Source organism: Oncorhynchus mykiss, chromosome 5 (genome assembly GCF_013265735.2).
Source record: "Oncorhynchus mykiss isolate Arlee chromosome 5, USDA_OmykA_1.1, whole genome shotgun sequence".
In the NCBI taxonomy this organism is placed as follows: Eukaryota; Metazoa; Chordata; class Actinopteri; order Salmoniformes; family Salmonidae; genus Oncorhynchus; species Oncorhynchus mykiss.
Genome location: NC_048569.1, coordinates 71,807,419 through 71,834,205, shown reverse-complemented (window position 1 = coordinate 71,834,205; position 26,787 = coordinate 71,807,419). Strand labels below are relative to the sequence as shown.

Below are 26,787 nucleotides of genomic sequence, written 5' to 3'. Positions count from 1 at the left end.
AGCAGGGGAAGTCTGTCTGGCAGAAAATAATTTGAATCTCTATAAAAATATTTATATATATTATATTTTCTGTGGAAAAATACATAATGCAGCATAGACCTATATATTGGATAACATACATCTATGAACTGTACATATCAAGGGAATTTTCCAAATACACACTGTCTATCCCGCTATTACTCTCTGTGAGCGCTAAGCCGCGGGTAACTAGATATTCAAAAACCACACGTCATTCCACAATGCACCGCGCCCCTTCACTTGCATTACCTCATCCCATCAGCCAACGCGAGACCGAGAATCTTCTGGGTGGTCGTCTAGGCAACGCGCCTTATCTGGCAACAGGGAACGCCCCGCAAACGCCTGCAGCCAATGGAAGACTCCAGAGGTGACATCATGTGTATTTTTAGAGAGGCAGTGGCTGCAGATAAGCTTTGCCTCCACGCTGGAAGAGTCAGTATACACACAGAGAGCTAGAAAGGCGCGCTTTGAGCAGGAATGCTGTTGAACTATAAGAACGTATAGCACTTACCGCGTCTCATTCGAAGACTGTCAAAAAACTGTGGACAGTTTGAAGAAGTTTGAAGAATTTATACAGCGTTCTGAGTCAGACTATCAGTGAAGCTGAACAGAATACTTTTTCTCGGGACAAGGAGTGCGCTTACAAATTAGAAGTGTGTGTACGGGACACGATTTTATTCCAGACTCTTGGCTCGGCTTCGGAGGTTGAAAGCATTGTCTGACACAGTATGACACTTTTCTCCGAGTTTTACAACGGAAAGAACGAGAGAGAGGTAACCGAAACACACATATCTTATGTTTGAGTAGCCTACTAGAGACATTTCAAACTGAGTGTTTGGTTTATATTCTATGTCTACCAAGATGGAAACTACTTTCTACGACGACTCGCATAACGCTTTCTCCCAGCAGCAGAACGCGGGCTACGGATACAACCCCAAAGCTCTGAAACACAGCATGACACTGAACCTGGCTGACCCAACCATCACACTCAAACCTCACCTCCAGGCTAAAGCCAGCGATATCCTCACCTCTCCGGATGTGCAGCTCCTCAAACTTGCCTCCCCAGAGTTGGAGCGACTCATCATTCAGTCCAGCAACGGCCTGATCACCACCACACCTACCCCGACGCAGTTCCTCTGTCCGAGGAACGTGACTGATGAGCAGGAGGGCTTTGCCGAGGGGTTCGTTAGAGCTCTGGCTGAGCTCCATCATCAACACGTCTTGCCCAACGCACCTGGGGTCCCAGTCACCTCCACCGGGCAGACAAGAATCAACAACTCGACCACACTCCCACCTGTTTGCTCCGTGGCTGGGAGCACTGTTTATAACAACGTAGCCATGCGCTCTGAGTCACCTGTCTACGAAAACTTGAACACTTTCACCCCGGCTGTCACCACCAACTCAGCCCCGGGTTACACCACCTCAGTGCCGACTATGAGCTTCCCCTCTGCCCCGCCTCAGCTCCCCATCTATGGGCAGCAGTCTCACCCCCACCCCAGGCTCACAGCCCTGAAAGAGGAGCCCCAGACGGTACCTGAGATGCTCGGGGAGACCCCTCCACTCTCTCCCATCGACATGGAGAATCAGGAGAGGATCAAAGCCGAGAGGAAGCGCATGAGGAACCGCGTCGCCGCTTCCAAGTGCAGGAAGCGGAAGCTAGAGCGCATCTCCCGGTTGGAGGACAAGGTGAAGAACCTGAAGACTCAGAACTCCGACCTGGCTTCCACAGCCAACATGCTGAGGGAACAGGTAGCCCAGCTCAAACAGAAGGTGATGAACCATGTTAACAGCGGCTGTCAACTCATGCTCACGCAGCAGCTCCAGACCTTCTGAAGAGGAGATGACACTTGGGGAAGAATAGAGAGTTTGAACGAAAAGGACAGATCGTTTATAAGTGACTGGATGGCTGTTCCGTGGCTCCGTGGCATTGTGACAGGTAGAATGGGACAGTAACAGCACGAGAATGGTGGGAGGGAACCGTGACTGGCTGGCTGCCCCTAACCGGGTGCTTCGCGCGCCACCGTTGCGCACAGGAGTTGGGGCTCCGGACAGAGCAGAGCGTGTGAAGGAAAAGAAACAGCAACAAACAGGACAAACGGATGTTTTGTTTCGTGTTGTTTTTATTGACTGGCCATTTGTTGGCGTTGACCAAGCTGTGCTTTTATGAATGGACCTTCGTGATGATTCAGTATTATAAAAAACAAAGACAGTAGATTTGAAAACTTCCTGGCGCTTAAGGAGAAGGCGTGTAGCCTAGTCTAAACAGATGAAACCGTTTAACAAAAGCTGCCTAACTTTTGAGTTACAATGTATTGTTTATTCTTAATTGTATTGAATTAAGTTAGAAAAAAGCTTAGTTACTTGTTTTTCTTCTGAAGTTGTGTAATGGGGTTCCACTCATTGTTATTAGTTGTATATAAGATTGACTTGGAGTACTTACATTTACAATTTGTAATAAGAAACAATATAATTTTGTATGTTCATTTTCTGAGCACTTCAGAAACAAATCAATATTTAAGAAATGTAATAAAACATATGTGAACTGAATACAATGCCTCTGTGTGTGTTGTGAAAGGGTGTGTATTGTGTGTGTACACTGAAACATGTTGCAACATGTTACGAGAGCAAGCAAGTTATCTGTACCATGAATGCCTTATTGATCCTGAGGTTAGTGATGTTTCACAGTCAATGACCCTTTTATCTCTCTACAGCACACTAGTTAGACATTGCTGTGGGACTGAGTAATCTGGTCCTAGACCTGTGGTTATAGGCACAACCTCTACAGCAGGGAATGCCTTATTGATCCTGAGGTTAGTGATTGAGTTTCAGTCAATGACCCTTCTATCTCTCTAGTGTAGATTCGAGTGCAACATGAGTGGACCACCTAACACCTCAGCTCCACTTGAGTCTCACCATCTAACAAGGTTTAAGGAACACAGATACTCTGTATGTTCTGAAGTGGTCTACATTCACAGGCCTCCAAGGCAAATGCTTCTGACACACTACTATGGTTGAGGGACCTATAAAGTAAATCATGATTATAACTTCAATTACTCAATCATAATACGTTTTCAATCATTTCTAAAGTTATTTTTAATGCATTGCAGCCAAAGTGTTTAGTAAATTCATAGCACAGCTGAATTGTGTGTAGTGGTGACATGTTCTGTCCCTATATTGTATCCTAAACTTAACTTCCTGTTGCCCTGGTCAACATGACTATAGGGTTGCTCACGCAGCATCACAAGCAGGATCACTGTAAACAACAATAACACCAGAGGAATAAGCGACAGGAAGAAACATGGTGGTAACTAATGTAAACAAACATATTTACAAACAAAACATTTGAGTATAGGCCTATGGTTACATTGTATCTAGTAGACATGTTATATTGAGGGGTGGGCACTGGGCAAAGTCATACAATTGTAATAAATAAGAGCATAATCATAACGTTTTAATAATAACTATCCAGCTAGATGGCAGATGAGCACCTGCTAATACAGAAACAGTAAAGAAAACATACTGTATGAGCAGAAAGTCTCATTTCCTGTAGGACTCTGAAATATTCACAGGAGGGCGACATTGCCGATGAGATGAGCACAGTTTTAAAAAATCAGGGTATTTTCTCCAGGGCCAAGGCTGTAGTTTATTACTGATGAAGACCATGTTTAGGACAATACAGAACAAATAAAATCATGTTTATATTACAACAGTACTCATAGAGGAAAATATTCTGATGTTCAAGAAACAAGTAGTTGTTCACTACACAAATAAATGTTCCCTATAATTAAAAACAGGAATATCTAGAAGTATCTAGAAGACGTAATATCTACACAATGTACTACAAATATACAAACTACAAAGTAGGTCAAACTAAGATTTAAAATCCCATGAAAAAAATACATAGTCAGCCTAGAAGCAGCCTAACCAGAGAGCTCCTTTAAATATGTAACATGTAAATGTACAAATAAGTGTTTTTAATTGAGTTTTTTTATCAGCTGTTTTGTTTTTGATGACATTGAGTTTATTGCATATTTCTGGTGGTTTTGACCCACAGATTTGCAGATGGACTGGCAGATCAACTCTTTTGTCTATTTAGCTGGCTAATTGTTTTTGTTCAAATGATGGATCTGGATACTATACCAGCTTTTTTGTTTCACCTGACTGCTATCTCCTGATCTTTTGAAATCATATCATATCGACACAATATCTGTTAGCAAAGGTGTCAGCTAGAGATGACGTGCAGGAGCTTGCAAGGATTTGTAGTTTTGCATGATGTCTAGTTTGATGGAAATTAGCATTTTCGAATCAGAGAGAAAGTAGAGCCAAATATATTGATAAAAGTAACTTTGTCCAAGAGAGATGTACATTGTTATCAAAACATCACGCCAGGATAAACACACAAGAAACACAGCCCTTATTTGAAGTGTTCCTAAAATTCCCTATGGGAAAAATAAATGGTGGAAAAACGATTGGAACCATTTCCCTGTTTGACCGTAAGGTTTATGGGTATTATGACACCTCCACTGTGGGGCTCTATGGGAGATGCAGTACTAAGAGAGAGGGCTCATAGAGAGGATGACTGACTACTAGTCTGAACTGTGTGTGGTGTCCTTTATGGCACCCAAAGCTGCTGATGCATCACTCAAGTGGGTGTCATATCGTTAAGGAGGTCCAGTAGATGCACGACTCAGGCCTGATCGTCACCAGACTCTTCATCAACCATCTCCCTGACCACCTTCCTATGATAAAGCCATGAACTGTACCTCTCCATCTTTGGAAGATGCATGCACTCAAAGACTTGGCCTCTATTGGTTGATCTAACTATAGCCAGGCTACTCATGATGATGAGTATTGCTTGTTTATTATTTGCTTTTGAAGCGCTTTGAGATTGTTATGAAAAGCGCTATAGAAATTATTATTACTGTTCAGGTTTTATTCTGTAGGCTACTTATAAGACCTAATTGAGAAAGTATAACTAATAACAGTCTTATAGAAGAACATTGAGCCTGTATTTTAAGTCAGATAAACAGACATAATCATTTACACAATATTTGAGTGGGTCAGAGTCTCAAACTGATTTTTATCAGTCTGCTCTAATTTGATTACCCTAACTTGGCGAAATATGACGTCATATTGGAACACATGGGGAACTTACCTGTCCATGGGTGTGTTTGTAAATTCACTCTGGAGTGGAAGACTGCACTATGGGCTTTCGTAATTTCAGAGCATTTTCAAATTGTAGCTCTCAGAGCACACTGGACGCTCTGACAGGGGAGTAGGATTGATCTGAGCGTTCTGACCTAACAACAACAGTCAAGCACCCTAGCTAACTGGCTAAAGTTGGCTAGCTTTAGCTTACATCTCATTCGGACCATTTTACTCCCATAGCAGAGTTGGTTTGGCTCTTTTAACGTTATCTAGCGCGTTGGTGCTTGTCACTGTGCTGTTGGCAACAACTGAATTACGTTTTTTTTGCCGATGTGCTCACATTCAACGGGTGTTGCCTTTTCATAAATTAATCAGTTATTCTATGCTCTGGCAAACTCAGACGAGTGCTCTTAAATCGGATTAGATAGCCAGAGGGAATTTACGAACGCGGGGTCCGTTCGATATGACAGCGTACGGTCGGAAGACCTACGTCACCCCGCCAGATAAGCACACATGCCGCGTTCATGTCCTAGTCAGAACTAGGAAACTCGTACATTTCAGATTTGTTAAATTGTTGTAGTTATACACGTGCTGCGTTCAACTAGTTAGCAAGTCGAAACATTTTTAAACACAAGAGTTTCTAAACGCAGATGCGCAACATCGTGACAGTTCTGGGAAAGCTTGCGAAACAGACAAAGCAGACCAGGCCGGGTTTGAGATGTCAGTGAGAGAAGTGAACAATTCTTCCTTAGTTGTTAATTTTCTCGAAATCGAAAGACACAACCAATATCCGAGCCAATGTCTTAAGTAGTTGAACATGTTATTACTCCAACCTCGTGAAAGTGACAAACTGACACGTTTTCATTCTTGTAAAAAAAAAGTTATATTGGTGGAGTGGCTTTGATTTTAACGGCATGCACATGCGCAGTTTGGCGCAAGACGAACGTTAGACCCGATGACGTGTTTCTGAGCATGAGTTTAGATAGCCAAAGTCGCCATGACATCGCCTATAGGCGTTATCGGGTATTTCTATTGGAGAACCAGTTTCACCCCATCTTCATAAGAAGTATGCGTGTTTCACTGGAAGTGGAGATTACTCTCTAATCTTGGCGCGGGACAGACCAAAGCATCCTGCGTTGCACTTGAATGAGCGTTCACTGCACGTTGTCCTCCAAGCAGGTTGTTTGTTTGTTCAAAGGCAAATAACTAAAGACATAACCTTTATTTAACCAAGCAAGTCAGTTAAGAACAAATTCTAATTGACAATGACGGCCTACACGGGCCAAACCCTAACCCAGACGATGCTAGGCCAATTGTGCGACTCCCAATCACGGCCGGTTGTGATACAGCCTGGACGCCTCTAGCACTGAGATGCAGTGCCTTAGACCGCTGTGCCACTCGGGAGCCAAATACATGGTGAAATTATATAATCTAATGTTAAGCAGAATTAAATATATAAAAGTTAGTAATTTAAGAATAGGCCAATCAATTATTCAATTTCTAAATTAACCCTTGCAAAGATTAGGTTTATTAATTGGCCACAAAAGGTTGTTTAAAAAGGATGACATTTCTGATGTTTATGAAGCTTATAACAGCTTATAACAGTTTTCAGGATGGTCACAAACTGTAGCATAGTGTCGTCTATAAGTATGCATAGCAGCCATCTATTTTGTTTTTCAATTTCACAGACACTATGAGAGACAAATGTGGATTGTTCAATAACAAGGTTGGTTTCATAGCCTATATTAACCTTAAATTCATCTAACGTTTTCAGTACTGTATTCCTTAGCGTGCAAAGACGTTGAATATGAATATGAAGTTTACCATTACTGTTGCCTCCCCGATTTTTTAAACTAATATATACATATATAGTTACATTTGTTTTATTTAAACAACAATACAATAAAATACAAAGTCAATAAGAATGGCCGCTCCCACCAGGGAGTACTCTGGTTCGTGGTTGTTCATTTTTAACATCTGAGATGCACAGTGCGGCTAGAACACAGACAACCTGGAACGAGTCCGTCCATCGTGTCACATGACTTGGCTAGACAATTATGTGACATTTTGTTGATGTGTTGCTGGTAAGGTTTCGAATGACAGAGGAGTGGGAATATATACTTATATATTTAGTAGTTTATGTTCCCTGTAGTGTAATTTACTTTCCTTTAGTTCATTGTTTAACCCCCACCCAATTGGTGACGACGATACACTTTTTTGTGTGTAACGTTCGCCAATATACCCAAAGAAGAAGAATGTCGCTGGTAAATTAGCGTGTCCCTCCCAAATGGCTAGAAACGAGGAGAAACAACTGGGGAAATTGAACAGATTATGGCTTCAAAAAGAAAGAGATGGCAAGTGGCAATCAATCGTCTTTCAGTAGATTAAGTATTCCGTTTGTATTTTTAGTTACACGTTAATTATGGCTCTTTGCAGTGCTAGCAAACATTGTTAGTATTATCTAGCTAACTAGTTAGACTTCCTATCAAGTTAATTTCGCTCTGGCAAGCTTGCTACTAGCCTATAGCTAGAAACACACACTGCCTTTAGCTATCAGCGAGCTAGCCTGTTCTTAACAAGCTAGCTAGTTACATTATATATCTGGTCCACGATGATATGTTCGATTTGAGTATTTTTCAACGCCATGCAGCATTCCATTAATCGCTCCAAAAATTATATCCCCACCGATTTGATCAATAGTGTGCCACTGCAGCCCGCAATTCGAGCATTCCTGCCTTTGGCCATCTGCAGGAATGCCCCTCCACGTCATAAATTGACAGATTGAGGGAGTTTGCTAGTAGGGGAACTAGGAAACTAGGACATTTCCAACTTGCTAATTGGTTGTAGGTAATCACGTGCTGCGTTCAACAATTAGCAAATTGGAAATGTATGAGTTTTCTAGTTCTAGCACAAGAACGTGGCATTATCTTGCCTGGCCTTGTTAGTGTCTGAAAGTTGATTACATTCGATTTAGAACCAGACTGACTCCCGGGCATGAGCCATGTGACGTAATTAAGCATGAGTGGTAATTAGTAGGATTCTGTGTTTTCCCATGCAAAAGTGATTGCTTTTGATAAAAACGCTTTATCTAGTTAAAACATTCTAACATGTATGTAGGGAAATAAGTGGAATCAGAGTATGGGCATCCGTGGCAGGGAGAAGTGTCCATCCATAATTTATACAGGTAAAGTAGTCTAGCTAGCAACATTTTCAGATATGACACTTTTCTAATTTTGACAAAGTCGTTTTAATTTCAAGTTGAAGTGTACTGTTAGCTAGCTAACATTAGCTAGCTGGCTCGCTAGCTAATGTTACGTGTATGATCTTATTATTTGTATCTCAGAGCCATTTGCTTTGCTAGTTATAGCCTAATGTTAGCTAGCTAACATTGAACCTGGTTGGTTAGCTACCAGATTCATGCATGGTAGTAAAGTCATGAGTTGGGATTATGGTTCATTGTTTAGCTAGCTAGCTACCTACGTGTCTTAACAAAAGACTCCACTATGTAAGTATCCATTTCAAGAATGTCACTGCGACAACTGTTGACAGACGTAGCTGGTAAATTCTGTCTGGCTATCTACCCTGATTTCAGAGCACTCTCGTCTGTGCCAGAGCGCAGAACAAATGAGGAATTTACGAACGCTCAACACCCGTTGAATATGGCCGGTGTCAGTAAACGTTGGCAGAAAAGCGTAAATTGTTTCCAACGCTCTGGAGTTGCAGTCACCAACACTCCGGATAACATAAAAACAGCCTAACCAGCTCTGCTAGGATGAGTAAAATGGTCAGTGAGCTGTTTTCTCATATGTGTCTGAAAGTAGCTAGCCAGTTAGCTTGGGTACTTGAATGCCGTTGTTAGAACAGAACCCTCGGATCATCCATTAAAGAGATGGGTGGGGCTAAAGCTTAAGAGGGTGTGAACAATGCTGAATGGGTGTAGGCAAAGAGGAGCTCTCCAGTAGGTACCAAACCATTCAAAGGGCATTTTCTGAAAAGTGAGGTTACAAATGTATCAACTTTCAAAGCAAAATTACTTTTCCATTGTTCCTCAAATGCAGTATACGATATACCATTTTGTAGATCTGTCTCTCTGCTTTTATCCAATGTAAAACACACAATTTCAAAATTTGATGCATAAGACTGAATCAAGGCGGTCGGTCACCATTTTAAATGGTCATCCAAATCAGAATTCCAAGTCAGAAACTCAGGCATCTTTCTAGAACTCTGACTTTCCGACCTGAAGATCACCGACGGACGTTATGATTTGACCTCATTATTTCCAGAGTTTGCAGTTGTTTTAAAAACACCATGACACACATTTTTACCACCAAACTAGCTCTGGTCCATGCATATGTGTTGTCAGCTTGTAGTACAGGTTAAAGGCCTTCACAGGTCCAAAACGTTGGACCTGTTCGGAAATGGATGTGGCTTTCCCATCCGTACCTGATATGCATGAATAACAATATAGAGACCCGTTCCGAACGGACCCCAGGACAACTAGACAGACCCATTCCATATAGACCTGGTCGGCGCAGAGTGAGAGAAGCAGCAGAAAAATCAAATTTTTAGCTACTTTTAAGAGTGAGGTAGACCGAAGTGGCGCTCTAGCAGCTTTCGGGTTGTGTCTGTAGGCTACTGTGAGTTTGAGCGAGTGACACTGGCAACAGGGAGGAGGGAGGGAGAGACAGAAACCAACCAAGCTGACTTGCGTTATAGAATATGATTACCTAGAACCGGTCTTGACTACATCAAACCGGGAGAAGCTAGCTAGGCTAATGGAGGCATGCACTTACTCGTCCTACACAGTAAAAAAAAAATCTGCGCCGACTACAACAGGTTCACCTTACAGTGAAATGCTTACTTACAAGCCCTTAACCAACAATGCAGTTTTAAGAAAAAAGTGTTAAAGTATTTACTAAAATAAACTGAAGTAAAAAATATATTTTTAAAAATAACAAATAATTAAGGAGCAAACCATAAAATGACAGTAGAGAGGCTATATACAGGGGGTACCGGTACAGAGTCATTGTGCGGGGGGTCACCGGTTAGTCAAGGTAATTGAGGTAATATGTACATGTAGGTAGAGGTAAAGTATACATGGAAAATAGAAAGTAGCAGCAGCATAAAAATGGGGAGTGGGGTAGGAAGACCTAGATGGATGTATCTGCCATTAGAATGAATCTGATTTAAAAGGAATATTTTTCACCAGACTTTTCTATCCTCTCCAGATGGCCCCTTTGCATTCGGAAAGTATTCAGACCCCGTTCCATTTTTCCACATTTTGTGACTTTACAGACTTATTTAAACATATATTAAATGTTTTTTTTTTTAAATACTCACCAATCTACAGACAATACACCATAATAACGGAGCGAAAACAGTTATTTTTTTCTTTTTTTCTTCTTGCAAAAGTATATATATTTTTTACATACCTTATTTACAGAAGTATCCAGGCGCTTTGCTTTGAGACATTAAATTGAGATCAGGTGCATCCTGTTTCCGTTGATCATCCTTGATGTTTTAACAACTTGGGGCGGCAGGGTAGCCTAGTGGTTAGAGCGTTGGACTAGTAACCGCAAGGTTGCAAGTTCAAAACCCCGAGCTGACAAGGTACAAATCTGTCGTTCTGCCCCTGAACAGGCAGTTAACCCACTGTGTTCTTGGGGACCTTCAATGCTGCAGAAATGATTTGGTACCGTTCCCCAGACATGTGCCTAGACACAATCCTGTCGCGGAGCTCTACAATTCCTTCGACCTCATGGCTTGCTTTTTGCTCTGACATGCACTGTCAAGGCAAGTCAGTTAAGAACAAATTCATTGAAAATAAGAATTTGTTCTTAACTGACTTGCCTAGTTAAATAAAGGTTAGGTTGACAGTGCATGTCAGCGCAAAAAGCAAGCCATGAGGTCGAAGGAATTGTAGAGCTCCGCGACAGGATTGTGTCTAGGCACATGTCTGGGGAACGGTACCAAATCATTTCTGCAGCATTGAAGGTCCCCAAGAACACAGTGGCCTCCATCATTCTTAAATGGAAGAAGTTTGGAACCATCGCCCAGCCAAACTGAGCAATCTGGGGAGAAGGGCCTTGGTCAGGGTGGTGACCAAAACCAGGTGGTCACTATGCACTCTGACAGAGAGGTCCTCTATGGAGATGGGAGCCTACAGACACAACCCGACATCCATCTCTGCAGCACTTAACCAGCCAGCCGGAAGCCACTCTTGGAGTTTGCCAAAAGGCACCTAAAGGGCTCTCAAACCATGAGAAACAAAATGATCTTGTCTGATGAAAGCAAGATTGAACTCTTTGGCCTGAATGCCAAGCATTACGTCTGGAGGAAAGCTGGCACAATCCCTACGGTGAAGCATGGTGGTGGCAGCATCATGCTGTGGGGATGTTTTAACAGCCATATCTAACATCAACTGTTCTCAACATCAACTGTTCAAAGGAGACTGCGTGAATCAGGCCTTCATGTTCAAATTGCTGCAAAGAAACCACTACTAAAGGACACCAATAAGAAGAAGAGACCTGCCTGGGCCAAGAAACACGAGCAATAGACATTAGACCGGTGGAAATCTGTCCTTTGGTCTGATGAGTCCAAATTAGAGATTTTTGGTTCCAACCGCCATGTCTTTGTGAGATGCAGAGTAGGTGAATGGATGATCTCTGCATGTGTGGTTCCCACCATGACTCATAGAGGAGGAGATGTGATGGTGTTGGGGTGCCTTCTGGTGACCCTGTCAGTGATTTATTAAGAATTCAAGGCACACTTAACCAGCATGGCTACCACATCATTCTGCAGCGATACACCATCCCATCTGGTTTGCGCTTAGTCCCACTATCATTTGTTTTTCAACAGGACAATGACCCAAAACACACTTCCAGGCTGTGTAAGGGCTATTTGACCAAGGAGAGTGATGGAGTGCTGCATCAGATGACTTGGCCTCCACAATCACCCGACCTCAACCCAATTGAGATAGTTTGGGATGAGTTGGACCGCAGAGTGAAGGAAAAGCAGCCAACAAGTGCTCAGCATATGTGGGAACTCCTTCCAAACTGTTGGAAAAGCTTTCTTCATGAAGCTTGTTGAGAATGCCAAGAGTATACAAAGCTGTCATCAAGGCAAAGGGTGGCTACTTTGAATAATAACACTTTTTTGCTTACAACATGATTCCATTTGTGTTATCATAGTTTTGATGTCTTCACTATTATTCTACAATGTAGAAAATAGTAAAAATAAAGAAACTCTTGAATGACGGGGTGCCCAAACTTTTGACTGCTACTGTATGTATAATCTGTCCACAATGTTGACCTGAAATAAGGAAAATTATATAATAATAATAATAATAATAATAATAATAATAATAATAATAATAATAATAATAATAATAATAATAATAAAATATGTATCTAAAAATATACACTGCTCAAAAAAATTAAGGGAACACTAAAATAACACATCCTAGATCTGAATGAATGAAATATTCTTATTAAATACTTTCTTTACATAGTTGAATGTGCTGACAACACAATCACACAAAAATTATCAATGGAAATCAAATTTATCAACCCATGGAGGTCTGGATTTGGAGTCACACTCAAAATTAAAGTGGAAAACCACACTACAGGCTGATCCAACTTTGATGTAATGTCCTTAAAACAAGTCAAAATGAGGCTCAGTAGTGTGGGTGGCCTCCACCTGCCTGTATGACCTCCCTACAACGCCTGGGCATGCTCCTGATGAGGTGGCGGATGGTCTCCTGAGGGATCTCCTCCCAGACCTGGACTAAAGCATCCGCCAAGTCCTGGACAGTTTGTGGTGCAACGTGACGTTGGTGGATGGAGTGAGACATGATGTGCTCAATTGGATTCAGGTCTGGGAAACGGGCGGGCCAGTCCATAGCATCAATGCCTTCCTCTTGCAGGAACTGCTGACACACTCCAGCCACATGAAGTCTAGCATTGTCTTGCATTAGGAGGAACCCAGGGCCAACCGCACCAGCATATGGTCTAGCAAGGGGTCTGAGGATCTCATCTCGGTACCTAATGGCAGTCAGGCTACCTCTGGCGAGCACATGGAGGGCTGTGCGGCCCCCCAAAGAAATGCCACCCCACACCATGACTCACCCACCGCCAAACCGGTCATGCTGGAGGATGTTGCAGGCAGCAGAACGTTCTCCACGGCGTCTCCAGACTGTCACGTCTGTCACATGTGCTCGGTGTGAACCTGCTTTCATCTGTGAAGAGCACAGGGCACAGGGCGCCAATCTTTGTGTTCTCTGGCAAATGCCAAACGTCTTGCACGGTGTTGGGCTGTAAGCACAACCCCCACCTGTGGATGTCGGGCCCTCACCACCCTCATGGAGTCTGTTTCTGACCGTTTGAGCAGACACATGCACATTTGTGGCCTGCTGGAGGTCATTTTGCAGGGCTCTGGCAGTGCTCTTCCTGCTCCTCCTTGCACAAAGGCGGAGGTAGCGGTCCTGCTGCTGGGTTGTTGCCCTCCTACGGCCTCCTCCACGTCTCCTGATGTACTGGCCTGTCTCCTGGTAGCGCCTCCATGCTCTGGACACTACGCTGACAGACACAGCAAACCTTCTTGCCACAGCTCGCATTGATGTGCCATCCTGGATGAGCTGCACTACCTGAGCCACTTGTGTGGGTTGTAGACTCCGTCTCATGCTACCACTGGAGTGAAAGCACCGCCAGCATTCAAAAGTGACCAAAACATCAGCCAGGAATCATAGGAACTGAGAAGTGGTCTGTGGTTATCACCTGCAGAACCACTCCTTTATTGGGGGTGTCTTGCTAATTGCCTATAATTTCCACCTGTTGTCTATTCCATTTGCACAACAGCATGTGACATTTATTGTCAATCAGTGTTGCTTCCTAAGTGGACAGTTTGATTTCACAGAAGTGTGATTGACTTGGAGTTACATTGTGTTGTTTAAGTGTTCCCTTTATTTTTTTGAGCAGTGTATATTTGACCTTGAGCGAATCAATGTAGTCGGAACTGAATTCCACAAAGCCTGGTCCCTGCTCAACTCCGTTGTTTGAGTTCATCAGACAATTCCTTCACCATGGAGTTTAGTCAGCTATATGAAGAGTTACATGTGAAGATGCAGCAGGGCGTTGAAGAAGGCTTAAGCCGCAAGTAACGCCTTGGACCAGAGCTAGCTACAGATCGATCTTGGGTGGAGAGACTTTTGTTACAGCTGTTCTGAACAAACAGAGTAAAAACTCACGGACAACTAGAAAAAGCTCAAACCAAGTTTGTTCACCCCACTGGGTCATACAGCTGTAAAAGACTAAGCATGATTACACAAGCACATATATTTATTACCTCCAACTATTCGGGGTCAACTCCTTATACATCTAGACAGCCAATACATCTGTTGTTAGGCAGGAACTTAATTAGATATTTTCACTGGTGTAGTCATGGCCCTGCCTGATGTTAGAACCTTTGTGGAAGTGTATGCGTATGAAATTGGACTGTTTCTTCTCACTTCATCTGACCTGACCTCGGGCCGAATTCCTCTCTCCTCCCTAATCCGCCACTGTCCTACCTTATCAGTGACGGAAACCAGACAGTTCTTCTTTTACCTCCCTTTTTTAGGAGCCTTGATCTTCAGCAATGTGACGTTCCATACACCACATTCCTATACATCCTTCATTGACCCCAACCTATACCTTCCTTATACATGTAAAGTAATCTATAAGTTCTAGTATGGTAACATGAATAAGTATATTTAAAGCTAGAACCCAACACCTTTCAACTTATTCAGATCTGGGTGATCAGTTGAATCCAGTGTGTTATGCAGGGCTTGAATAAAAGCCAGTGTTGAACATTACTGTAATGTGTAGCTAAATGTAATTCCTTCTCTGTGCCCTGAAACAGAGGGCCGTATCAAAGATGTTCATGAACCTAGACCCAAACTGGTGAGTTCTACACATTTAATCTAATTGACAGTAATTCACACATGCTTTATTGGGGATAAATATGATTTGCACTTACGAACTGTTATGTTCTTTTTCTTCCACAGTCAACACTCAATTCAGCCTCATCCATTAAAAAGTGGATCCCAAGCATCAAGAATGAAATCGAGTATTATCTGCAGGTAGGCTTGTGAAGTGATGAGACAGTAATAATGCTGTTGTTTATTGACTTGTGTGTGTTTATGGGTGTGAAGAAAGGATACCCACACTGAAGTTTCATGTTAAAGTGAGTATGGCACACTTTATTTTTTTCTCCTCTCTCTCAGCAGTCCCAGTTGTCTCACTACCCTGAGAGGAAGATAGCAGAGTTCCAGCTGAGCATCCAGGGGCTGGAGAAAGAGTATAAACGCTTCATCTGTAAACTGCAAGCCCTGGACCCGACCTGTAAACACCAGCCCTGGTCACCTAGAGCATACACCAAGAGGAGTGCAGACACACACATCTCCCCCAACACCGGTCAGTTTAACAGGGTTTGGCTCTGTTGTCTAGTTCTGACCAGTTTTGTTGTCTTACCTCTAACATAAACAATCAGCTTTCATATGCTATATGTGTTGTCTTCTATTAAGAAGAGAGGTTCCCAATTTAGTTTTTTAATATGACCATAGTCATAACCAACGTAAAATACATTGTGGCCCATAAAAAATACCAAACCTATTTTAGTCAGGTTCCCGTCTTTAGCCTTGATCCCAAATATATCAGGCATGACTAACATTTTGAGAAACTCTGGTCTAGAGAAAGGAAATACTTTTTTTTTTAAAGGTAATTCCTGGTTTCTCTCATCTGTAGCCAAGAAACCACGCGGTCTCCAGTCATGTGATCTGAGCAGGCCGGTGGGTGGAGCACAGAGTAACTGGGTCGTTAAAAGAAGTGATGCAACCTCAGCCTCTGAGAACAAGGTACACTTCCACCAATCAGGGACTTTCCTCAGCACATTTCCAGTTGATCTGACTAATCCCAGCCCAGAGTCCACCAATCCAGATCAGGACCAGCCCCTGAACTTTGATCGCACCCGTCTGGCGGTGGTTCTAGCTGGGTCCAGAGGCCCATTACAACCAGGGTCGTCTCACACTCAGAGCCTGGCCAGGGTGCTGCTCTCTGGGCTACCCAACCTCCACAGCTCCCCACTGGGAAGGGCCATTGCTGCACAGGACAGAGACGATACAGGGGGAGAGAGACGAGACAGCACAGGGGCAGGAGGAGCCCATAGCACCGTTAATGATGAAAAGAGCACCGTTAATGATGAAAAGAGCACAGGGCATGTACTGGGACTAGGCTGCTACTCATCCTCAGACGATGAAGCCGACACATGACATGGCTCTGTTATTAACACTGGATCCCTGATCACTACTCAGAACTCAATCTGCCATTCATGGACATCCCATGCTTCAGTACTTGTCCAGTTTGCCCTGAACTCCAATCAGCTGTTGTGAACCACAGGTTCTTTCTTTTCCTATTGTACATTATGTAAATACACAATAAAAAGGGAAATGATACAAAATACTTAAAGGGCTTTTCTTTTTCTTGAGAAAACAAATGTGACCCGACAGACAGACCCTTCTGAAATTGTGGTGCTGAATTCTACTTTAGAAGTAATATAAGAACCAATAATAATTAGTGGGACAGACATTCACTCCATTCTGATTGTTTGATTAGAACACGAAACAATAAGTGTAACAGATGACCTGCTAAGGCGATGACGAGAATAGGATGTCTATATTTCAGGGTAACATATTAGCTGGCACTCTCAGGTTGCAGCTCTGTCTCTGTTGCATAATCAGTCTCCTCCAATACCAGCCAGTTTAACAGGGTTTGGCTCTGTTGTCTAGTTCCAACCAGTTTTGGTGTCTTACCTCTAACATAAACAATCAGCTTTCATATGCTATATGTGTTGTCTTCTATTAAGAAGAGAGGTTCCCAATTAGTTTTGTAATATGACCATAGTCATAACCAACCTAAATGTATTGTGGCCCACAAAACCAAACCAATATTACAGCCAGGTTCCTGTCTTTAGCCTTGGCTCCAAAAATATCAGGCATGACTAACATTTTGTGAAACCCAGATCTAGAGAAAGGGCAAATATACTATTCTTGGTTTCAGTCTTATGTCAGGGGAGTTTCTCACTTATGACGTGTACTGTATCTCTCGTCTGTATCCAAATAAACACGCAGTCTCCAGTCATGTGATCTGAGCAGTCCGTTGGGTAGAGTAGAGAGTAACTGGGTTGTTGAAAGAACAGGAAGTGATGCAACCTCAGCCTCTGAGAACTATGGACACCTTCACCAACCAGGGACCTTCAGCTCATTTCCAGTTGAGCTGACCAACCCCAGCCTAGCAGTCTCAGTCCACTAATCCGGATCAAGACCAGCCTCTGACCTTTAATCGTACACATCTGGCAGTGGCTCTAGCTTGACCCAGAGGTCCAGTACAACCAGAGTCATCTCACACTCAGAGCCAGGGGCGTAGGCACAGGTGGGCCTGGGTGGGTGGATGCAGTCCCACCCACTGGGGAGCCAGGCCCACCAAATCAGATTGAGCAAACGGGACATTTTTAATTTTACCTAAGCACAGTACTTGATTTCTTTAGGAGCTAACTGGAAATGATTACCGGCTTTACTTTAGTTCCTGCACCTCCTGTAGAATATTTGCTCGAGAGTTCCTGCACTTCAATATAAACATACTGGCACCCAAAATGAGTACCAGAACTAATGTCAGTCCTAGTCAAGCACTGCAAAAATGTATACTGAACCATAATATAAACGCAATGATTTTACTGAGTTACAGTTCATATAGGGAAGTCAGTGAATTGAAATAAACAAATTAGTCCCTAATCTATGGATTTCATTTGACTGGGCAATGGGACAGGCCTGGTAGGGCATAGGCCCACGCACTTGGGATCCAGGCCCACCCACTGAGGAGCCAGGCCCAGCCAAACATAATTTGTTTTTCCCCACAAAGGGGCTTTTCTCCTCAGTTTCATCAGATGGTCGGTCTCAGACGATCATGCAGGTGAAGAAGCCGGATGTGGAGGTCCTGGGCTGGCGTGGTTACACATGGTCTGTGGTTGTGAGGTTGGTTGGGTATACATCCAAATTCTCGACGACGTTGGAGGCAGTTTATGGTAGAGAATTGAACATTAAATGATCTGGTAGCAGCTCTGGTGGACATTCCTGCAGTCAGCATGCCAAGTACACGCTCACTCAACTTGAGACATCTGTGGAGTTGTGTTGTGTGACAAAACTGCACAATTTAGTGGCCTTTTATTGTCCCCAGCACAAGATGCACCTGTGTAATGATCATGCTGTTTAATCAGATTCTTGATATGCCACACCTGTCAAGTGGATGGATTATCTTGGCAAAGGAGAAATGCTCTCTAACAGGGTGTAAACAAATTTGTGCACAACATTTGAGAGACATTTCTGGGATCTTTTATTTCAGCTCATGATTTATGCAAAGCTGTCATCAAGGCAAAGAGTGGCTACTTTGAAGAATCTAAAATATATTTTGATTTGTTTAACACTTTTTTTGGTTACTACATGATTCCATGTGTTATTTCATAGTTTTGATGTCTTCACTATTATTCTACAATGTAGAAAATAGTAAAAAAGAAAGAAAGAAAAACCCTTGAATGAGTAGGTGTTAACAAACTTTTGACTGTTACTGTATATTTCAAATCAAATGTTATTGGTCACACATGGTTAGCAGATGTTAATGCGAGTGTAGCGAAATGCCTGTGCTTGTAGTTCCAACCGTGCAGTAATATCTAACAAGTAATCTAACAATTTCACAACAACTACCTTATATACACAAGTGTAAAGGAATGAATAGGAATATGTACATATAAATATATGGATGAGCGATGGCCGTGCAGCATAGGCAAGATGCAGTAGATGGTATAGAGTACAGTGTATACATATGAGACGAGTAGTGTAGGGTATGTAAACGTGATATAAAGTGGCATTGTTTAAAGTGACAAGTGATACATTTATTACATCCAATTTTTAATTATTCAAGTAGCTAGAGATTTGAGTCAGTATGTTGGCAGCAGCCACTCAATGTTAGTGATGGCTGGAAGGATATTGACCTCATCCCGTCAGTTGAGGATGACTGGTCATTCTTTAAAAGTAACTTCCTCACCATCTTAGATAAGCATGCTCCGTTCAAAAAATGCAGAAATAAGAACAGATATAGCCCCTGGTTCACCCCAGACCTGACTGCCCTCGACCAGCACAAAAACATTCTGTGGCGGACTGCAATAGCATCGAATACTCCCCGCGATATGCAACTGTTCAGGGAAGTCAGGAACCAATACACTCAGTCAGTCAGGAAAGCAAAGGCCAGCTTTTTCAAGCAGAAATTTGCATCCTGTAGCTCTAACTCCAAAAAGTTCTGGAACACTGTAAAGTCCATGGAGAACAAGAGCACCTCCTCCCAGCTGCCCACTGCACTGAGGCTAGGTAACACGGTCACCACCGATAAACCCATGATAATCGAAAACTTCAACAAGCATTTCTCAACGGCTGGCCATGCCTTCCTCCTGGCTACTCCAACCTCGGCCAACGCTAGTAAAACCAAATGCATGCTTTTCAACCGTTCGCTGCCTGCACCCGCATGCACGACTAGCATCACCACCCTGGATGGTTCCGACCTAGAATATGTGGACATCTATAAGTACCTAGGTGTCTGGCTAGACTGTAAACTCTCCTTCCAGACTCATATCAAACATCTCCAATCCAAAATCAAATCTAGAATCGGCTTTCTATTTCGCAACAAAGCCTCCTTCACTCACGCTGCCAAACTTACCCTAGTAAAACTGACTATCCTAACGATCCTCGACTTCGGCGATGTCATCTACAAAATAGCTTCCAATACTCTACTCAGCAAACTGGATGCAGTTTATCACAGTGCCATCCACTTTGTTACTAAAGCACCTTATACCACCCACCACTGCGACCTGTATGCTCTAGTCGGCTGGCCCTCGCTACATATTCGTCGCCAGACCCACTGGCTCCAGGTCATCTACAAGTCCATGCTAGGTAAAGCTCCGCCTTATTTCAGTTCACTGGTCATGATGGCAACACCCACCCGTAGCACGCGCTCCAGCAGGTGTATCTCACTGATCTTCCCTAAAGCCAACACCTCATTTGGCCACCTTTCCTTCCAGTTCTCTGCTGCCTGTGACTGGAACGAATTGCAAAAATCGCTGAAGTTGGAGACTTATCTCCCTCACCAACTTTAAACAGCTGCTATCTGAGCAGCTAACCGATCGCTGCAGCTGTACATAGTCCATCGGTAAATAGCCCACCCAATTTACCTACCTCATCCCCATACTGTTTTTATTTATTTACTTTTCTGCTCTTTTGCACAACAGTATCTCTACCTGCACATGACCATCTGATAATTTATCACTCCAGTGTTAATCTGCTAAATTGTCATTATTGGCCAGGTCGCAGTTGTAAATTAGAACTTGTTCTCAACTAGCCCACCTGGTTAAATAAAGGTGAAATAAAAATACAAAAATGGCTGTTTAACAGTCTGATGGCCTTGAGATAGAAGCTGTTTTTCAGTCTCTCGGTCCCAGCTTTGATGCACTTTGATTCACGGATTACAAAAAGAAAACCAGCCCCGTCGAGGGGAGGACAATACAGTGCCACTGACAAGGCCTGCTACCAAAACATGCGGGCTCTCCTTCACCGCAGCCAACGTGAGTAAAACATTTAAATGTGTTAACCCTCGCAAGGCTGCCGGCCCAGACGGCATCCATAGCCGCGTCCTCAGAGCAGGCATACCAGCTGGCTGGTGTGTTTACAGACATATTCAATCAATCCCTATCCCAGTCTGCTATTCCCACATGGGCCACCATTGATCCTGTTCCCAAGAAAGCTAAGGTAACTGAGCTAAACGACTATCACCCGTAGCACTCACTTCCGTCATCATGAAGTGCTTTGAGAGACTAGTCAAGGAACATATCACCTCCACCCTACCTTATACCCTAGACCCACTCCAATTTGCTTACCGCCCCAATAGGTCCACAGACGACGCAATCACACTGTACAGTCCCCTAACCCATCTGGACAAGAGCCCTCTCCTGTACTCCCTGTTCACCCATGACTGCGTGGCCATGCACGCCTCCAGCTCAATCATCAAGTTTGCAGACGACACTCGTGGACTCATGATCGTGGACTTCAGGAAACAGCAGAGGGAGCACCCCCCTATCCACATCGACGGGACAGTTTGGAGAAGGTGGAACGTTTTAAGTTCCTCGGCGTACACATCACGGACAAACTGAAATGGTCCACCCACACAGACAGCTTGGTGAAGAAGGCACAACAGCGCCTCTTCAACCTCAGGAGCCTGAAGAAATTTGTCTCGTCAACGAAAACACTCACAAACTTCTACAGATCGAGAGCATCTTGTCGGGCTGTATCACCGCCTGGTACGGCAACTGCTCCGCCCACAATTGTAAGGCTCTCCAGAGGATAGTGAGGTCTGCACAACGCATCACCGGGAGCAAACTACATGCCCTCCAGGACACCTACACCACCCGATGTCACAGGAAGGCCAAAAAGATCATCAATGACAACAACCACCCGAGCTGGGCAATAAGGCACGAGGGTGTGTGATATATGGCCAATATACCACGGCTAAGGGCTGTTCTAATGCATGTTGCCTGGAGTGCCTGGACACATGTATATTGGCCATATACCACAAACCCCTGAGGTGCCTTATTGCTATTATAAACTAGTTACAAATATATGTTCCATTGCCATACTGACCGGCAACGTTCTTATCCGTTGCTTGCTAGCTTGCCAACTACAGCTAACTTATTGTCACGTCAAAAAGTGCAGCCAAATTAACAGCAAAGTAGACGCATTTGCATTTTTTAAAGCTGTTTTCTAGTTACATTTATTTGGATACATCCATAACAATGAGCTAATGAGGCGCAATTTCACCTGGCATAGATAATTTGCTCACTCATTAGGGCACTGTTGTTCGGAGGAGCTATCCATCAACACAGCTAACACAATCACTTCAAACTAAAGCTGGAAAGACTGCAAACTATCTTCACTTCGTTTCGTTTGACCTTTTTTCAATTGTCCTGAATGCCAAGCATCACGTCTGGAGGAGACCCGAGCACCATCCCTACGTTGAAGCATGGTGGTGGCAGCGTCATGCTGTGGGGAGGTTTTTCAGAGGCAGGGACTGGGACACTAGTCAGGATCGAGGGAAAGATGAACGGAGCAAAGTACAGAGAGATCCTTGATCCTTGCTCTACTTTCCGGCTACCCGGATAAAGCACTAAATAAACTTCAGTTAGTGCTAAATACGACTGCTAGAATCCTGACTAGAACCAAAAAATGTGATCATGTTACTCCAGTGCTAGCCTCCCTACACTGGCTTCCTGTCAAAGCAAGGGTTGATTTCAAGGTTTTACTGCTAACCTACAAAGCATTACATGGGCTTGCTCCTACCTATCTCTCTGATTTGGTCCTGCCGTACATACCTACACGTACGTTACGGTCACAAGACGCAGGCCTCCTAATTGTCCCTAGAATTTCTAAGCAAACAGCTGGAGGCAGGGCTTTCTCCTATAGAGCTCCATTTTTATGGAACGGTCTGCCTACCCATGTCAGAAATGCAAAATCGGTCTCAACCTTTAAGTCTTTACTGAAGACTCATCTCTTCAGTGGGTCATATGATTGAGTGTAGTCTGGCCCAGGAGTGGGAAGGTGAGCGGAAAGGCTCTGGAGCAACGATCCGCCCTTGCTGTCTCTGCCTGGCCGGTGCCCCTCCTTCCACTGGGATTCTCTGCCTCTAACCCTATTACAGGGGCTGAGTCACTGGCTTACTGGGGCTCTCTCATACCATCCCTGGGAGGGATGCGTCACCTGAGTGGTTTGAGTCACTGATGTGATCATCCTGTCTGGGTTGGCGCCCCCCCCCCCTTGGGTTGTGCCGTGGCGGAGATCTTTGTGGGCTATACTCAGCCTTGTCTCAGGATGGTAAGTTGGTGGTTGAAGATATCCCTCTAGTGGTGTGCTTTGGCAAAGTGGGTGGGGTTATATCCTTCCTGTTTGGCCCTGTCCGGGGTGTCCTCGGATGGGGCCACAGTGTCTCCTGACCCCTCCTGTCTCAGCCTCCAGTATTTATGCTGCAGTAGTTTATGTGTCGGGGGGCTAGGGTCAGTTTGTTATATCTGGAGTACTTCTCCTGTCCTATTTGGTGTCCTGTGTGAATTTAAGTGTGCTCTCTCTAATTCTCTCTTTCTTTCTCTCTCTCGGAGGACCTGAGCCCTAGGACCATGCCTCAGGACTACCTGACATGATGACTCCTTGCTGTCCCCAGTCCACCTGGCCGTGCTGCTGCTCCAGTTTCAACTGTTCTGCCTTATTATTATTATTGGACCATGCTGGTCATTTATGAACATTTGAACATCTTGGCCATGTTCTGTTATAATCTCCACCCGGCACAGCCAGAAGTGGACTGGCCATCCCACATAGCCTGGTTCCTCTCTAGGTTTCTTCCTAGGTTTTGGCCTTTCTAGGGAGTTTTTCCTAGCCACCGTGCTTCTACACCTGCATTGCTTGCTGTTTGGGGTTTTAGGCTGGGTTTCTGTACAGCACTTTGAGATATCAGCTGATGTACGAAGGGCTATATAAATAAATTTGATTTGATTAAAACCTGCTCCAGAGCACTCAGGACCTCAGACTGGACAGTTGTTTATACATTTGCAAAAATGTTTGTTTTTTTAAACTGATTTTGCTTTGTCACTATGAGGTATTGTGTGTTGATTGATGAAAAAATATATATATTTAATCCATTTTAGAATAAGGCTGTAATGTAACAAAATGTGGAAAAGGTCATGGGGTCTGATTACTCTCTGAATGCATTGTATCGCCATAAAAATGGCGCCTGCCTGTCTGTCTTGTCCTGACTCCTGACACGTTCATTACTATGGGACCGCTGGAGATCGAATTTGAATATTGAAACAATGTTGCAAATGCCCTAGACAGACAGCAAGGTTTATAAAAATCTCCACTGTTGAAAACTAAATGTTAGTCTAAAAGAAATGTGAGATAATGTCTAGATGCTTTTTATAGTGGAGATCAAGTTTATAAATTGCTTGGCTGGGCTGATGAGACACTGGATTGCGCAGTCAGATAGGCATTTTAACTTAATAGATTTAGTCAGTGGTAACTTGTGGAATAGACACCGTCTGGAACGCGTTTTTAACCAGTCAGAGTTCTGGATTAGACCCACTCTTTCTATAAATATATTTTTACCATGGCATTGTTGAATACTCCTTTCTGATTGGCTTGAAGGGCACTGTATATTTGCACTGTAGAATTCAATGGCTATAGTACATTTTTACATGTTTTGTTTGAGCTGCTTTTGAAAGCAAAAGTCCAATTGATAACCTTATTGGTATTGTTGAATTAGATTTTCAGAATAGCAAGCTAGGACGTATGGTTTGGTTAGCTAAACTAGCAAGTCTGTTTGTTTGGTTAAAACAGCAACTACTGTAGATATCCTGTAAGATTACTATCTACTTCAGTGGCCGTTGAACACATTTCTACCAGCAAATAAACACATTTCTACTGGCAATGGTATAAAAGGGATAATCAACTCAAGGCTCTGTGTTCTCTGGAAAATAATGAAATTCTGTGAAAGGTCAGTTCCACTCCTCTAGCGCGTCGTGCAACACACCTTCCACGTCATTCATTATTTTCCATAGAACACATAGCCCCTTGTTGATTATCCCTTACATATACCCAGTGAAAGCAAATACCCTTGAGGGTTCTATCCCTACCCCAGAGTGTAATGGAGATTTTAGAAATCAATAGCTAACAAAAGTTAGCCCAGTCACATCAAACTCTGAAATGACAGCTAACATTCCCTTTTAATTTGTTTTAGCTGTTACATGTATATCCATATCATGCTGCTGCATGATTTCTCCTGTTCAGAAAAATGGCTAGCTGACGTCTGACACTTCGCTCTATGGCATGAGGAAGATCTAATGAATATTTTCCAACATTGTTGCAGAGGTCTGAGTGGCAAACAGCTAGGTTCATACAAACCTGTGCTGTTGCAAACTAAATGCTCCCATGGAAGCAAGAGTAAAGAATGGCTTTAATAAAAGCATACACTTGTCCTCCAGATGTGACGCTTGGCATTCAGGCCAAAGAGTTCAATCTTGGTTTCATCAGACCAGAGAATTTTGTTCCTCATGGTCTGAGAGTCTTTAGGTGCCTTTTGGCAAATTCCAAGCGAGCTGTCATGTGCCTTTTACTGAGGAGTGTCTTGCATCTGACCACTCTACCATAAAGGCCTGATTGGTAGAGAGCTGCAGAGATGGGAGAACCTTCCAGAAGGACAACCATCTAAACAGGAATTCTGGAGCTCTATCAGAGTCACCATTGGGTTCTTGGTCACCTCCCTAACCAAGGCCCTTCTCCCCCGATTTCTCAGTTTGGCCGGGAGGCCAGATCTAGGAAGAGTCTTGGTGGTTCCTAACTTCTTCCATTTAAAAATGATTTGAGGCCACATTGTTCTTGGGGACCTTCAATGCCGCAGACATGTTTTGGTACCCTTCCCCAGATCTGTGCCTCGACAAAATCCTGTCTCGGAGCTCTACAGACAATTCCTTCGACCTCATGGCTCGTTTTTTTTCTTCTCTGACATGCACTGTCAACTGGGACCTTATATAGACAGGTGTGTGCCTTTCCAAATCATGTCCAAACAATTAAATGTACGACTGGAGGACTCAAATCAAGTAGTAGAAGGATGATCAATGGAAACAGGATGCACCCGATCTCAATTTCGAGTCTCAAAGAAAAGTGTCTGAATACTTATGTAAATAAGGTATTTATGTTTTTTTATTTTTAATACATTTTTAAATATTTCAAAAAATCTGTTTCCGCTTCATCATTAGGGGGAATTGTGTGTAGATTGATGAGGAAAAACATGTATTTAATCCATTTTAGAATAAGGCTGTAAAGTAACAAAATGTGGAAAAAGTCAAGGGGACTGAATACTTTCCGAATTAACTGTATATAGAACCTTTTGGATCTCTCAATTCAAAATGATAACTGCCATTCCGATTCAAAAACCAACTGCCAATCCATTCCAGCATGACAACACGAGGACGGTCAGTCAATCCAGAAAATGTCAAGAACCGCTACAATGAAACTGACTCATGAGGACCGCCACAGGAAAGGAAGACCCATAGTTACCTCTGCTGCAGAGAATAAGTTCATTAGAGTTACAGTAATTACAGTAAGATTTCAGCCTAAATAAATGCTTCACAGAGTTCAAGTAACAGACACATCGCAACATCAACTGTTCAGAGGAGACTGCGTGAATCGGGCCTTCATGGTCGAATTGCTGCAAAGAAACCACTACTAGGACACCAATAAGAAGAAGAGACTTGCTTGGGCCAAGAAACACGAGCAATAGACATTAGACCGGTGGAAATCTGTCCTTTGGTCTGATGAGTCCAAATTTGAGATTGTTAGTTCCAACCGCTGTGTCTTTGTGAGACGCAGTGTAGGTGAACGAATGGTCTCCGCATGTATAGTTCCCACCGTGAAGTATGGAAGCGGAGGTGGGATGGTGTGGGGATGCTTTG

General features: G+C 43.3%; 2 protein-coding genes across 7 annotated transcripts; both read left to right on the top strand.

Moving 5' to 3' along the window:
• Window positions 1-435: 435 nt before the first annotated feature.
• On the top strand, window positions 436-2,565 carry jun (jun proto-oncogene). Of its 3 annotated transcripts, none has more exons than XM_036976500.1 (2): window positions 436-791; window positions 928-2,565. In XM_036976500.1, the coding sequence occupies exons 1-2, from the start codon at window positions 747-749 to the stop codon at window positions 1,849-1,851; spliced, it is 969 nt and encodes a 322-aa protein (XP_036832395.1). In that variant the 5' UTR covers window positions 436-746; the 3' UTR covers window positions 1,852-2,565.
• A 4,625-nt stretch (window positions 2,566-7,190) lies between these two features.
• Window positions 7,191-16,661, top strand: si:dkey-86e18.1 (uncharacterized protein LOC557342 homolog). Of its 4 annotated transcripts, none has more exons than XM_021604211.2 (5): window positions 7,191-7,520; window positions 15,064-15,104; window positions 15,209-15,283; window positions 15,428-15,617; window positions 15,921-16,661. In XM_021604211.2, the coding sequence occupies exons 1-5, from the start codon at window positions 7,454-7,456 to the stop codon at window positions 16,469-16,471; spliced, it is 924 nt and encodes a 307-aa protein (XP_021459886.2). In that variant the 5' UTR covers window positions 7,191-7,453; the 3' UTR covers window positions 16,472-16,661. The 4 variants fall into 4 exon arrangements, with proteins under 4 accessions (XP_021459886.2, XP_021459887.2, XP_036834187.1 ...); XM_021604212.2 differs by having other exon boundaries at window positions 7,195-7,520; window positions 15,948-16,661; XM_036978292.1 differs by lacking the exon at window positions 7,191-7,520 and adding an exon at window positions 7,564-8,350.
• Window positions 16,662-26,787: the final 10,126 nt, after the last annotated feature.